The sequence below is a fragment of the Haliotis cracherodii genome, unplaced genomic scaffold (genome assembly GCF_022045235.1).
Source record: "Haliotis cracherodii isolate W230 unplaced genomic scaffold, xgHalCrac1.p SCAF_4, whole genome shotgun sequence".
Taxonomy (NCBI): Eukaryota; Metazoa; Mollusca; class Gastropoda; order Lepetellida; family Haliotidae; genus Haliotis; species Haliotis cracherodii.
The window spans coordinates 59,120,724-59,135,182 of NW_027266297.1; the positions used below are offsets into that span (position 1 = coordinate 59,120,724).

At 40.3% G+C, this 14,459-nt stretch overlaps 2 protein-coding genes across 2 annotated transcripts in view; both read right to left on the minus strand.

Moving 5' to 3' along the window:
* Nucleotides 1–1,840, minus strand: part of LOC139479546 (uncharacterized) — a 39,833-nt gene extending 37,993 nt beyond the window's left edge. The window contains exons 1-2 of the mRNA XM_071262386.1: nucleotides 1,798–1,840; nucleotides 490–510 (exon numbers count right to left, since the gene is read on the minus strand). Of these exons, the coding sequence (XP_071118487.1) occupies nucleotides 490–510; nucleotides 1,798–1,840 (64 nt within the window). The remainder of the gene's footprint in view (nucleotides 1–489; nucleotides 511–1,797) is intronic.
* Nucleotides 1,841–9,950: 8,110 nt separating this feature from the next.
* LOC139478638 (synaptonemal complex central element protein 2-like) lies at nucleotides 9,951–12,892 on the minus strand. Its single transcript, XM_071261198.1, has 3 exons — nucleotides 12,873–12,892; nucleotides 10,958–11,156; nucleotides 9,951–10,133 (listed from the first exon to the last, which is right to left on the minus strand). Exons 1-3 carry the CDS (start codon nucleotides 12,890–12,892, stop codon nucleotides 9,951–9,953), a joined length of 402 nt encoding a protein of 133 aa, XP_071117299.1.
* Between the last annotated feature and the right edge of the window lie 1,567 nt (nucleotides 12,893–14,459).

Genomic DNA, 14,459 nt, shown 5'->3' on the forward strand with positions numbered 1-14,459 from the left:
TAAACTTCTGGGCCAAATTACCTGGTGTTGACTTTGTCAATCCGAACAGAAATTCCGATTCATATGCATAAAGAAACAGATCAGCAAGAAGGGGAGTCAATTGGTGTCTATGGGGATGCTTACTTCTTGCCTAGATCCATTGAAACTCAACAGCAGGAATCATAATCGGAGGAATCTAGGTTTCGAACCAACGATCCTGGTTCGATTAAATTGTAAAAATCAATGGGATTAGTGTTCCTATATGTAGAGTATTCATTTTAAGTACTAAATAGGGGCGGAAAATAATCCTTTTCCCGCTAAGCCTTCCGACAAACATCTTGCAAAATCAAACAAAATTCAAATACATTTCTATTCGTATCTTGACCCATGTCATTGACTTAATCATAATCCATAAACGTGCTGTCAAGTAGGTCACGACTGGTCCGTGGTACAAACCCCATTGTTCTTATAATATCAAGGCACACATATACGTAATTTAACAATACTTACGCGATTCATGAAGTTTCGGGGCTGTAACAAAGACGAAAACAAACATTTACAGCAATATATTGATAAAAAGACAATGTTCGACACATCTTCAAGAAGCATGATGTTGGTTGGTTGGTTTGTTGTTTTTAACGCCGCACTCAGCAGTATTCCAGCTATATGAAAGCGGTCTGGTAATAATCGAATCTGGACCAGACAATCCAGTGATTAATATCATGAGCATCAATCCACGCAATTGGGATACGATGACATGCATCAACCAAGTCAGCGAGCCTGACCACCCGATCCCGTTAGTCGCCTCATACGACAAGCATAGTCACCTTTGACGGCAAGCATGGGTAGCTGAAGACAGAAGCAAGGTGTAACACAGTGATTTTGCAACTTTTCACGAGCTTTTGCGAGAATCGTGACCAAATGAATCAAATTGATGACCATTTTATTCCATACATGTATACCACAATCACACACATATCCCCCGCACACATATGAAATATATGCCACACGCTACATATAGATAACATTCAGTTGGCTTTTACTGGGCCCAGAAACTATTTCTGATATGTGAGGTACCTGGTTGTGTTATAAAAGGTATTGTCTCATAGGTCGAACGTGGCTTAAAAAACAAGCCTTGTGATTTGTAAAAATGTAAACGTGTCCATATGATTGTACAGGTGAAAAGTAAACAATTCAATGTTACCACAAATGCTACAGTTACTACGGCTACATCTAGTTTAAAGGGGCGGTCGGGTAGCCTAGTGGTTAAAGCGTTCGCTCGTCACGCCGAAGACCCGGGTTCGATTCCCGACATAGGTACAATGTGTAAAGCCCATTTCTGGTGTCCCCCGCCGTGATATTGCTGGAATATTGCTGAAAGCGGCGTAAAACCATACTCACTCACTCACTCACTCACATCTAGTTTAGGCATTCATCCCAGATGTTCATATCTTATGTAATTAATAATGGCTACATTCAACACGCCATTCGATAGCTAAATCTCCAAATAGTACGGTATGATTTGAATTGCAAACATTTTGATTTTGACAGAACATTCAGCACAATCAATTGACATTACTACACCCTGCCGATGCCATGATGTCGCTTGCAAATCCTCGCGTATAAATCTGTGAAAACGGTTGTGCAATGTTTGCTTCTATCATGTTAACTCAAAAATCCAAATATTAATGAAATAAAATTTACAAAATAACAATGTCTAAACATACCGGCCACAGGAACCGTATTAATAACTTATACAGTATAAAATGGTCAAGGCACATGTTTTAAAAAAAATGATACAAAACCGAATTTACTTACTTGCCACCCCTAGCGTCAGAGCAAGCACCAAGAGAGACAACATAACTGCTATCTACCCTCGCCGGTTCCACAGTCGCTTCCTCTCTCGGCCCTTATAAACCATCTCCTGGCCTTGAACTTTGGAATTTTCCCCCTGCACGTTCACTCGTCCCTCTAAAAAGCGCATGTGCAGCAATCTGTGCCCCGCATGCACTTTTAGTTTACAACTTGTGCAATCAAAGGGCGTGTGTGAACCCCCCATTGTCGGGAGCCCATTCCGGACCACTCTCTATACCTGTCAGTCAAAGTTTGAAACTTGACATTGCGCGTCATTGTATCATCCTGTTATGGGTTATCTAGTTTGCTACAATGACATGACAAGGTGCATTCTTGTGGAAATTACATTTGTCTACATTTTTACACACAAAATACGTCTAATTTGTATTTTCTAATTAAAAAAACAATGAAAATGGTAAGATAAAACCGAAAAACCGATTCGTTTGAGAGGAAAGGGGCAGCCAGTTAGTCTATAGATAGACATATAGATCTTCAGATAAATCTTTATATTCCTCAACTTTATGAAGATTACAAGGAATAGAGTGATAAGACAATATTTATAGGATAAGTGTGCATATATTACATATGATTATGCATGATTACATCAGAAGAAGTTTATATACTTATGTATCAACCCATTCTTTCCGTAAAAGGCGACTATGATTGTCGTAAGAGGCGAAAAACGGGGATCGGGTGGTCAGGCTCGCTGACTTGGTTGATGCATGTCATCGACCCCTATTGTTAGGATCGATATTCATGATGTCAATCACTGGATTGCCTGGTCCAGATTCGATTATATACAAACCGCCGCCATATAGCTGGAATAGTGCTGCGTTAAACAAGAAACAAAACAAAAACATATGTATCAAATTGTTGTTTTTAGTGTAAATAAATGGTCAACAAGCATGTGTTATTTACAAGTGTACACTTGCTTACAATATATACAGCCTAGTGGTTTAAGCGTTCGCTCGTCATGCCGAAGACCCGAGTTCGATTCCCGACATGGGTACAATGTGTGAAGCCCATTTCTGGTGTCCCCCGCCGTGATAGTGCTGGAATATTGCTAAAAGCGGCGTAAAACCATACTCACTCACTCCAGATCGAATTGTGAGATATCTCGATGGCGATAATATGCTCAGAAGCGCATTGTTTAGCAGCTAATTGTAGGTGAATCTTTTCTTTCACCAGTTTTAACCACAATCGTTTCTTGGTGAAATTTGAACACATTATGTAATAATTAACCTCGTCAGACAAATCATATTTTGAGACAAGACGTACTACTTTGGTATCGTTATTTCAATTATTTTCTCGAAACGTCGACTTTTTCTCGATATTTCGAGTTTATTCTCGTTGCTTCGATTATTTTCTGGTTACTTCGATTATTTGCTTATTTCGAACACTCGAAATTTCGAGCTTTTTCTCGTTATTTCAATTAATTTCACGAAATTTCGATATTTTTTACTCGTCATTTCATTCTCTCACTCACTGATAAATATACGCCTACATGTTAAATAAGTGGGACAAATCTAGTTCCGATAACTCTCCCTGGCCTTTGCTATATGGTAACCTATATTGTCTTTGCTTCGTAAACATCGCAGCGTCACACGTCACCACCGACACACCAGCTTACCATAGACACACATGTCAACAATACAATCGACATGTCTAACATCGAAATGGCCTTAACGGTATATTTACATACCGGGATTAGCTCAGTGGAGAACTTTTAATTTCAATTTCACGATTTTTTTATCTTGAATTGGTATGGTTTTGTTGTCTTTTGTTTGACGCGGAACTCAGCTATATTTATAGCTGTGATGGTCTGTTTGTAATCGAATCTGGATCACGTTATAAGCAGCGTTTCAACGCTGTCTTAGAACAAAGACACGCAATCAGCTTTTACGGCTATTGGGGACCTATTCTAACCCGATTCGTGACCAACTCGTGTTATTCCGGGACAAGCCGAATAGCGCTTCTTGCAGGTTACGGAAAAGGGCGAGTGGTGACGAATGATTCTAACCCGAAATTCCAAAGTGAAAGATAACAATCACAATATGACATTTTGTTCAAAAATATCATTCCAATTGATTGTGTAATTACTGTTTTTTCTAGCAACCTGTATTTCAGATTATTTATAACATCTTTGTGAATTCCGGGGCAGAATAGGTCGATATGTTTGTCGCAAGAGCCATCTGAAATTATAACTAAGCGTAGAGAATGCGTGACCTAGCTGATTTCGTGACATTGTTCCTCGACGGCGTGTATCGTTGTTTGTCATCAAAGACCCCAGTGGGAAATACAGATTACAAATTGTCCCCTGCAACCTATGCTGGTCGTAAGGGACGACATAATGGATCGGGTGGTCAGGTTGATGGCGTGTAATCGTCCCCAAACGGCGTGCGTCGTTGCTCACAATGTCAACTAACGGAAGAGGCGACTAACGGAATCTGGTGGTTAGGCTCGCTGACTTGGTTGATGCATGTCATCGTATCCCAAATTGCGTAGATCGATGCTCATGGTGTCAATCACTGGATTGACTGGCCCAGACTCGATTATTCACAGGACGCCACCAACAAACAGCAAACTAACAGAGAATTGCTTGGAAACCAGATCTTCAGACGGTCGACTTTTAAGTGAAACCTGCAATATCGGTTACAGTTTTCAAAACATTCAACGCGTATTATAACATTTTACTGAGAATACATATTTGTTCACGATATTCCCCGAAGACACCATTTATATGCAGTATTTTTTTTGTATCGCGAAACAGATTCGCAAGCACAATGTTACATGTGAACTATAGCTATTAGTTGATGAGTTGAAAAACTATTTTATTCATTTTGAATTCTATCTGATGGCATTAACTCGCTCCAGAAGCGTCAAACTACCCCCGGGGTAGCCTTTTGGTAAAAGCGTTCTCTCATGCCAAAGGCAAAGTTAGATTCTCGTACATTGTGGGAAGCGCATCTCTTGTGTCCCACCCCAAGATATTGCTTGAATACTGCTTACAGCTGCGTAAAACAAAACTAACTCATGATAATGTATAATCTGTGAATTGGATGACCGAACTAGCGAAACATAATGAATCTATGAAGGTGAAGTTGTGCTGATTTAGATATGGAATCAACATTAAATGGTCTTAAGGATAAGATATAATGCGGCTATGTATTATTATAAATATATTGATGGTATGACACCTTTCGTTATCCAAAATTGCCATTTAATTATATATACTACCCTGTAAATAAAAAGGGGGCACGGGTGGCCCAGTCATCTAAGGCGCCGCGATTCGCTATGCAGCGTTGTGTCCCTTGGACACGCCAGAAACCTATGATTGTGGGTTCGAATCCCGGTTCGCCCCGATTATGTTTCTAGGATTGTCAGCACCATACCCGTGCTCGTGGGTTTCACCGAAGTGGTAAACGTCTGAGACCTGCATCACTTCGGGCTTTCCTCCTAAATTAACCTGACACGCTGTGATATAACTGGAATACTGCTCAAAGCGGCGTTAAACCAAACTCACTTACTGTAAATAAAAGCGACAAACCCCTTTCAATTGCCACAAGAAATCTCTACTAAAAGCAAGGTCGTGTGTACGATTCCGACTGTATCGTTTAGCTACATCTTTATTCATATCTTACAGTGTGACATGTTAACGATATTACGTAAAGAGGTATCTCTCATTTTGGTCGAAATTGTAAAACAGGATCAGCACTGCGGTGCTGGAGCTTGTTCCAGTACACCAGTACTTCAGGGACTCATGTGACGGCACCTGTCAGTCACAGAGCCTGTGATATCATTATTCACCCGTGTATCACGAGTTCATATTGAAACCTAAAAGCACTAAGAGCAGGGGTTTGTTGTGAGTCTGTGTGTCTGGTTTGTGTCAACGACTCTGACCCCATGACATCCGCGAGAAGCAGAAGGTGTGTGAACAGTTGGCCGTTAGTAACCTATTACTCTTGAGTAGAATAATAACGCTTATGTGAGGAGAACGTCTATATCTACGTAAATTTCATTATGTTTGAGGGGGCACGGGTGGCCCAGTCGTCTAAGGCGCCGCGATTCGCTGTGCAGAGTTGCGTCCCTTGGGCACGCCAGAAACCTATGATTGTGGGTTCGAATCCCGGTTCGCCCCGATTATGTTTCTAGGTTTGTCAGCACCATACCCGTGCTCGTGGGTTTCACCAAAGTGGTAAACGTCTGATACCTGCATCACTTCGGGCTTTCCTCCCACATTAAGCTGTCACGCCGCGATATGACTGGAATAATGTTAAAAGCGGCGTTAAACCCAACTCACGCACTCATTATGTTTGATCATAACATTGTCCAGTTTAGATTGCTTCGCATAAGAAGTTGATAGAAACAGTACTGTGTGTTTGTTTATTTGTTTCATTGTTTGTTTGACGTCGCACTCTAATATTCCAATTATATGACGGCTTTCTGTGAATAAGTCTGGATCACACAATCTAGTGATTGACATCCTGCGCATCGATCTACGCAACTGGAATACGATGACATTCATCAACCAAGTCAACGAGCTTGACAACCCGATCACGTAAGTCGCGGTAGTCACAAGCATGGGGTGATATGGCGACAAAATAGACTCGGGTGGTCAGGTTTGGTGACTTAGTTGGTTGCATTTCATCGTATCCCAATTGCTTGGATCGATCCTTATGATGTTAATAACTGGATCTTTTGATTTGAGTGTGGCGTTATACAACTGTTACATGGCTAACTGTGCCATCTGTCCCCGATAGCATGTATAGTTAGTTTCAAATGCGTTTAGCCATTGGTCATCTTCCCGAGGCAGGAGAGTTAACTGACTTTAAAAGTCCAGTTTCCACCCTTACCGAACTAGGCTGGAATTCCTGGGCTCGATCGTAGCGCCTCCAGTGGTTATTATGAGTAATGTCCCTTCTGAACCTCTCCCATGGACCAATCCGATTCCATCACTCGCATTTGTTTCAAACAAAATGGTGGCGCCCAGTCAAGACGATCTGATCGATAATCAAGATCTAATTTGTGATAAAACGGGTCTTACATCGCGAAGTGCATCAAATCACGCGAGCACCTTGAGCACCTTGAGCACATGAAAATATCTGTTGACAACGAGTTGGCGGTTCACATGCTTTGCAAATCCTGCAATCGACCGAAATCTGCACGACAGTTTACGAACCGGATTTCCATTTCGTTGCGAGATTTTGATCGGACTATGCATAGACTCGTTTGTCCAGCCAAAATGTAACTCCATAATACCAGCCTGGTTCAGCAAGTGTGGAAACTGGACTTTTATAGTCAGTTAACTCCCTTGCCTCGGGAAGATGGCCATTGGTATATCTGGGCAGACTCTAATATTTACATGCCGTCGTGATATTGCTGGATTGTGGCTGAAACTTAAATCTATCAGAGTGCCCAATACACAGGTAGTACTTTAAGTTCATTATGATTGCGTGGTTCAACAGAATTGCGTACATTTTCAAGAAATTACTTCTGAATCATTCCCCCGTAAAGATCCACGTTAGAATTGGTCTTCAGCAATCCATGCTTGTCATAAGAGGCGACTAACAGGATATGATATCCAGGCTTGCTCACTTGGTTGATGCAAATCATCGTATCCCAGTTGAGAGTGATGCTCATCATGTCAATCACTGGACTGTCTGGGCCAAACTCGATTATTTACAGACCGCCGTCATATAGCTGGAATACTACTGGGAATGACGTTTAACAACAAACAAAATTATGTATCGTAAAGGTGAACATATATGTTTTCACGTTACACTGGACAAAACTAAAGGTTCTCTCCAGCAGTGGTACGTCATTTGGAGCTCGTGTAGTACCAACCAATACACATTACACAAAGCTGCATTTATATCTAGATTTATATAGATACCTGGGCCATTTATTTAAGTGGAAAATGAAAAATGCGGTATGCGCGAACAGTTCACTGTATACGCGGACATGCTTTCCATGGACCTTGACTCTTTGGTTGTGCTCTGAGAATGTGCTCTAACAACTGCGCCATTGTATACCGATGGTACGGTCACTCGTCCGCTAGTACCTACAAAGATTCAATTTCACAGCTGCTTTGAGTTCAGAGACTGCTCTGTTTTGCATCTATTATTATCGGAATGTAAATAGGAGACCCTGTATTAATGCATGCCAATTTCCGTATCATCGCTATCAATAATACGACCTGAAGGTCTATCATTTTCGTGAAATCTGTGTAAGTAGAAACAGGATATGTATGTACTTTTGCTTTGTTTTGTTCTCTTGTGAAACCAGGAGAGAAGAATCGTGCAAACAGAAAAGTAGAACATGTCCTCGTTCCTCGGTATTAATATGTGTTGATCTTTCAACTATTGAAAGGAAAACACACTCTGGCGGTTATGAAATTGTTTTAAAACATTTAGAGTTACCGTGTATCTATTTGTTGCGTTGTAATTTCACTTCGTTACAGTGTATTAATGTAGAATGTGAAGCATAGTATGTTATTTAAAACAATTGAAACACCTTTGTCGGTATGCAAACAGGAAAAGATAATGAGTTTAGTCAATACTTGATTTGCCACTTAACGATAGTTTTTATCAAAATAATTTCATCAAAATCTTCAGTCATATATCCTGGTGAGCGTCATTCGGCGTCTGTGTTGTCGCGAAGTCTTGGTTATATTTTCTCTATGCCTTCACAATACATGTAACATTGATAATCGTATATGCACATGTATACTTTTTTCAGATGACATGCTTCGTGCAGTGATTGTAAAGGAGTAGTCAATAATTTTTCGTATGTAAAATAAATTTAATTTGTGCTCAAAGATATTTTGAAATGATGTATGAAGTCAATTATCGATTCGTAGGCATTTACAATATATATAGATTCAAACTCTTGACAGCCTTTAAAGAACAAAACAGGGAACCTGAACTCAAATGTACGTCCTTCAGCTTCCGTTGGTAATATGAGGCTTAAATTTACACAAGATATATCAGCTGTTTCGTACACAGTTACATATATAATAAACTACCGATAATACTCCATTTGATAATATCGAACAGTATAGTTGTCGGAACAAAGGGAAATTGTTCAACTTTAGATTCACAAATTAAAACTTATTATGCAAAATCTTTACACAGAAATTTCATATGCAACCTACCTTTTAATCTCTCTATGTAACTTATTTTCTTTTTTTTTGTTTAACGCCGCACTCAGCTATATTCCAGCTACACGACGGCGGTCTGTAAATAATCGAGTCTGGACCAGACAATACAGTGATTGACATCATGAGCATCGATCCACGCAATTTGGATAGGATGACATGCATAAACCAAGTAAGCGAGCCTGACAACCCGATCCCGTTAATCGCCGCTTACGACAAGCATAGTCGCCCTATACGGCAAGTATGTGTTGCTGAAGACCTATTCTACCCCGGATCTTCGCGCGGATACTCTATGTAACGAAACGTTGTCGAATTACTTCAATACCGGGGGGGGGAGGAGCTTACAATAATCCCGCGATAGCATATAAACTTCAGGTGATGACACTCGACAGGCGTGCAGGGCTGAGACAGTATGAACGCGTGAACGTGGAATCAACGATTACACTGTTTACCTTCACTACACTTCACAGCAAACCTGGTTAACTCCAGGTCTTGGGGTTATCTAGTTATTCACAGCGGAATACCCATATAAAACACATACCCCCGGCACCTATTTTGTGGTCACGATGACTTTAAACAACGCTTTCATTGATTAAGAGTTTTCACTTTAATCCAGTTTAAATTAAACGGGTGGGAACTGGGGCTTGCACACCAAAACTATCTAACTTCTACAACTGTTTTGTGACAAGGACCCCCAGACTTTCTACCTAATTCCCTTCACCCGCCAGGCTTCGCCACTAGAAATGTACAGCACATAAAACCAATGTTCACGAAAACAGATTTAATAAATTTGTAACATCGAAATATATTGCTTTCATAACAATTAACAAATGCACTTCCCCCAAAGTACATATCTGTTTCAAAGAATGCAATTCTTGATGCAGATTCTTCCCAGCATATTTGATTTCATGATGTTAAGTTTAACATGTAACAAACGTCATTTCACATCAATTTTCTTTTTTCAAGAATGCATATCTTGATACAGAATCTTCAGGGCTTCTTTGAATTCATGTAGCTCAGCCTCAATCTTCTCGATACGGTCAAGGCACATGTAGAACTCCTGTAACTTCGCTTGAATGAGGTCTCCGATCTTCTCGTATCCTAAGAACATGTGTTGCTCCAGGCGATTACATGCACTTTCCATCTAAAACAATATCATATATATGTCATGCCGATCATATTTGTTCCTTTACAATTTCTGTTTAATTTTGTAATAAAGGACATTATTGTGTTTGTTTATTTGTTGTTTATTTGTTGTTTAACGCGTCTCATTCCAGAAATATGAGGGCCATCTGCAGGGATAATTCTAGGGTGGGGCCTTGTGCTGTTAGCCCCTAAATCTTATAAATGGCCCACATTGTCAAATATAATGGGGCATTTTAACACTGTGCTGTGTGGGTGTACCTCTGGCATGTTTGACATTTTCATGTAAAGTGCCCATGTCAGTAAACTCCTAGAGTCTGGACCAGACAATCCACTTATTGACATCATCCAGGCAAAGGTCCAGACAACTGGGATACTATGACAATCAATCAACCAAGTCGCCAAGTCACTTACCACAAGCATAGGTTACTTGGGACCTAATTCTTGAAACTGTGTATTAATGTTGTCAATTTCATTTCTTTAAATTGTATATACAAAATGATTGTTGTTTGTTCAATATGTGTAATATGACTGAATATGTGTGAAATAAATATATTATAAGTATAATTGTGTTCAGTGCCCTTCTCCAATGAATCAGAACCAGGCGGCACGACAATCAACATTTTAATCCATAATCGGGGCGAACCGGGATTCGAACCCACAGTCATAGATTTCTAGCGTGGCCAAAGGACGCAACTCTGCACAGCGAATCGCGGCGCCTTAAACGACTGGGCCACCCGTGCCCCCTTGTGAATGTGTGAAGATGAAGTCAAACAATTAAAATTAAAATAAACAAGACTGCAGTAAACATTCTTTGAAATTAACCTGCTCATGTAGGGCTTTCTTGAAGTCGGAAAGTAGTTGCGTGTCTTGTTTCCTCTTTGAGTTGAGATCATCCACAACTTGCTGAGCGCTGGCATAGAGTGACTCCCGAGTGACATCACTGAGGGCGTTTACCTTAGTCGTCAGACACTGCTGTGGAACCGGCTTTACACAGCTCATGGCGGACGGCTCCAGTTCTGGGCTGATGAAAGACATACAGTGTTATAAAAACCTACTTGAGTATAATTTCGCCGTTACTTACCACATCAGGACGCAATATTAGTACCATATATACTCGGACCCCATGGTACCGCGGCATTCATCGTATCGCGGCATTTGTGATTTCCGATAGTTCACGCGGGTCACGCCTCTTAGCGGCCGTGTATTAATGCAAATCAGTAACCACGAAGTGCTCACTTCGTAAACAATTTCAATTTCCTTGGAATGTTCCGTCTGCTGTAAGTAAGGAGTTATTAATCAGTTGATACATATTTCTGGCATCTGTTGTAATATTGCCTTACCCCCATCTATCAATGGCCAACGATATAACCCGCAGTTCCCCAAGTAAACTTTCTCTATCGACCTGAACTAAACCATCTGCATATTCATGGCGACTAATGAGGTAACGGAAGTTACGTAGTCCGCACATTTTTTCCCGCTCTGTGCCCAGAATCTATTGGGAGATCATAAGGGCCATAATGCCAAACTTAGAAATACGTTCTTCACTATTAACCAAAAGATAAATACATACTTTGGGCATACTAGGAGTGCTTGTTATATATTTATTGTTGACTTTTAACATTTTTCCATTTTGTAACAAATTATTGTCATCCAATTTTTTTTAAACAATCTTAAAATATCATTTCTGATATTTTGATATTGACTTATAAAAATATTTTTCTCTTACTTTTCGGTAAATATGCATTGAATACCTATTGCTGATAACACATTTAGAATTTTACTTGTGCTGTCTTTGCACTTGTCTGGACAAATCACTGATGTCTGGCATGATCATACCAAGTGGTTGGTAGAATTATGTCCTCTTTTTGTCCAATTCGGACCTCCATACACAACTTTTCTCTGTACCGCGATACGATGGAGTTCTCTCCCTTGTTAAACAGAGCGCGAGGCCCGGCTTTTACTCGGACCTACTGATGTAAATAATGAACTTTTATCAGTAAACTATGCATTGTTTGATAACATGAATGATATCTGATACAGATACATCTACCTTTCAGTTACGTTTATCATGTTGTTTTTTTATTAGTTACCGATATTAATTTTGCGGGTTTTTTTAAATATAATTTGATTTAAAAAATTAAAAACAGACAATTCGCATGATACACAAATGCAGATAGATCTAGCTATCTTTGATTAATTAAACAAAAATCGGAAACAAATGACATTTCAAACATGGTTTCAGTGGTTGCAAATTCATTTCTTAACCCAGTCTTCATTGAAACAATTAATTTTTACTCAAAATTACCCAGCCACAGATAAATATTTATAAACTGTCGAGGGGACCCAAAATCAGCGATGATTAAATAATCAAATAAATTAACGACTTCAAGTGTCAATTACATAAAAAACAAACTCGGTATACTTTCTTTTGCCCCTCAGTTGATGTTTCAGTGATACTTTCGGAAATTGTTCAATGTGTGTACGCTCTCATACATCTAATGTATTGCTCATGATGTGACACAATACAGAGCAAGCATGTCAATATGTGTCAAATCTTACTGTGGACGTCTACACTTAGTTTGGTTCTGTCACTGTGCTTTACGACTGTATCTCTCGACCCATGCTATATGAAACTTATCCCTTGAGCGTTTCAGTCGTATGTTACAATATCTTTGTACACCTATAACTTATATGTCTACTGGAAATATGAAAGAAAGTAAGATTTTTACACACGTACTTCGTCTGCTGCAACTCCATGCTCCGTACTCTGACAAACTTCCGTTGAAAACGGTGTCCGGAGCTCAGGTTACCGTTCAGAGTTATTGCCCCTTAACTTACCGCCTTTACTCTGTAAAACTGTACCGCGGAATGGGGGGTGGGGGTGGGGGTAGCGGTGGGTTGGGGGGGGTAAGTACCCTTTTGATGACGTATACAATTGTGAAATATTGTGTATATTGTGAGAAAAGCCTGGCTTAAAATGGCAATTGGAAAAAATAGATATACTTTGTGAAATCCACTTGGTAACATTCGTATGAAGTAGATGACTGCCGTCTTATAGCTGGAATATTGCTGAGTGCGGCGTTAAAAAACAAACATCATCAAACATCATGCATACACGCTCTTTCTTATTTTCGGAAACTGGTTTCGTATGTCAACGTCAAGAACTGGGAGATTTTATGTACGCCTCAGATGGATGATATTTTGATTTACGCGACAATTCTTGTGTTTCTGTATCAAATATTACATTTACAACCCCTTTTGTGAAAACAAATATGATTCGTGCCTGATTGGGAACTCCTATGAGCCACATATGACACACCTTTCTGATCTCGAACAATGATCGATGTTTACCAACAATCGATTCTGTGTTATAGATTGGTCCCCAGAACACTATTCTGGTCGTTAGAGGCGACATAATGCATCGGTTGGTCAGGCGCAGTATCTTGGTTGATTACGTGTCAATGTACCCCGATTGCCTGGATAGTTGCTGACAGTATCAACCACTGTATTGCCTGGTCCAATATTATTATAGACGCCGTCTTACAGCTCGAATAGTGCTGCGTGCGGCGTTAAACAACAACAACAACAACAACACACACATTCGACAGTAGTAGTAGTAGTAGTAGTAGTAGTAGTAGTAGTAGTAGTAGTAGTAGAGTAGTAGTAGTAGAGTAGTAGTAGAAGTAGGGGGAGGAGTAGTGGCAGCAGAAGTAGTTGTACGGAATAGCAGTAGTAGTTGTAGTTGTATGTACATTAGTAGTAGTAGTAGTAGTAGTAGTAGTAGTAGTAGTAGTAGTAGTAGTAGTAGTAGCAGCAGTAGTGGTAGGGTTGAGTGATTAAGATTATACAGTGTTATATTTTTGAGCGAACATTTATAAGAGACAAGTGTGCATCATCATTCACTGATTCAAAGTATCACCCGATTAATATTGTGACCGCTACAGCTATATAATCCGTTTTGCTACTTCGTCCAACCGACGTAACTCGCTGTGAAGAGTAATCTCCCTTATATGTGCCTGGTCCCTGTGGTGGCGAGTTCGAATCCAAGATTCGTAACCCTTGGTCCATCGGAACCACGTAACCCTGGGTTCTCCTCCTTCATGCCAACTGGAGTACCTTTCAAAGCGGCTTTCAACCAACCTCCAGCAACATCCAGCAACTTCTTTAAACATCCAGGGGGCACGGGTGGTCCAGTCGTCTAAGGCGCCGTGATTCGCTGTGCAAAGTTGTGTCCCTTTGGCACGCCAGACACCTATGATTGTGGGTTCGAATCCCGGTTCGCCCCGATTATGTTTCTAGGTTTGTCAGCACCATACCCGTGCTT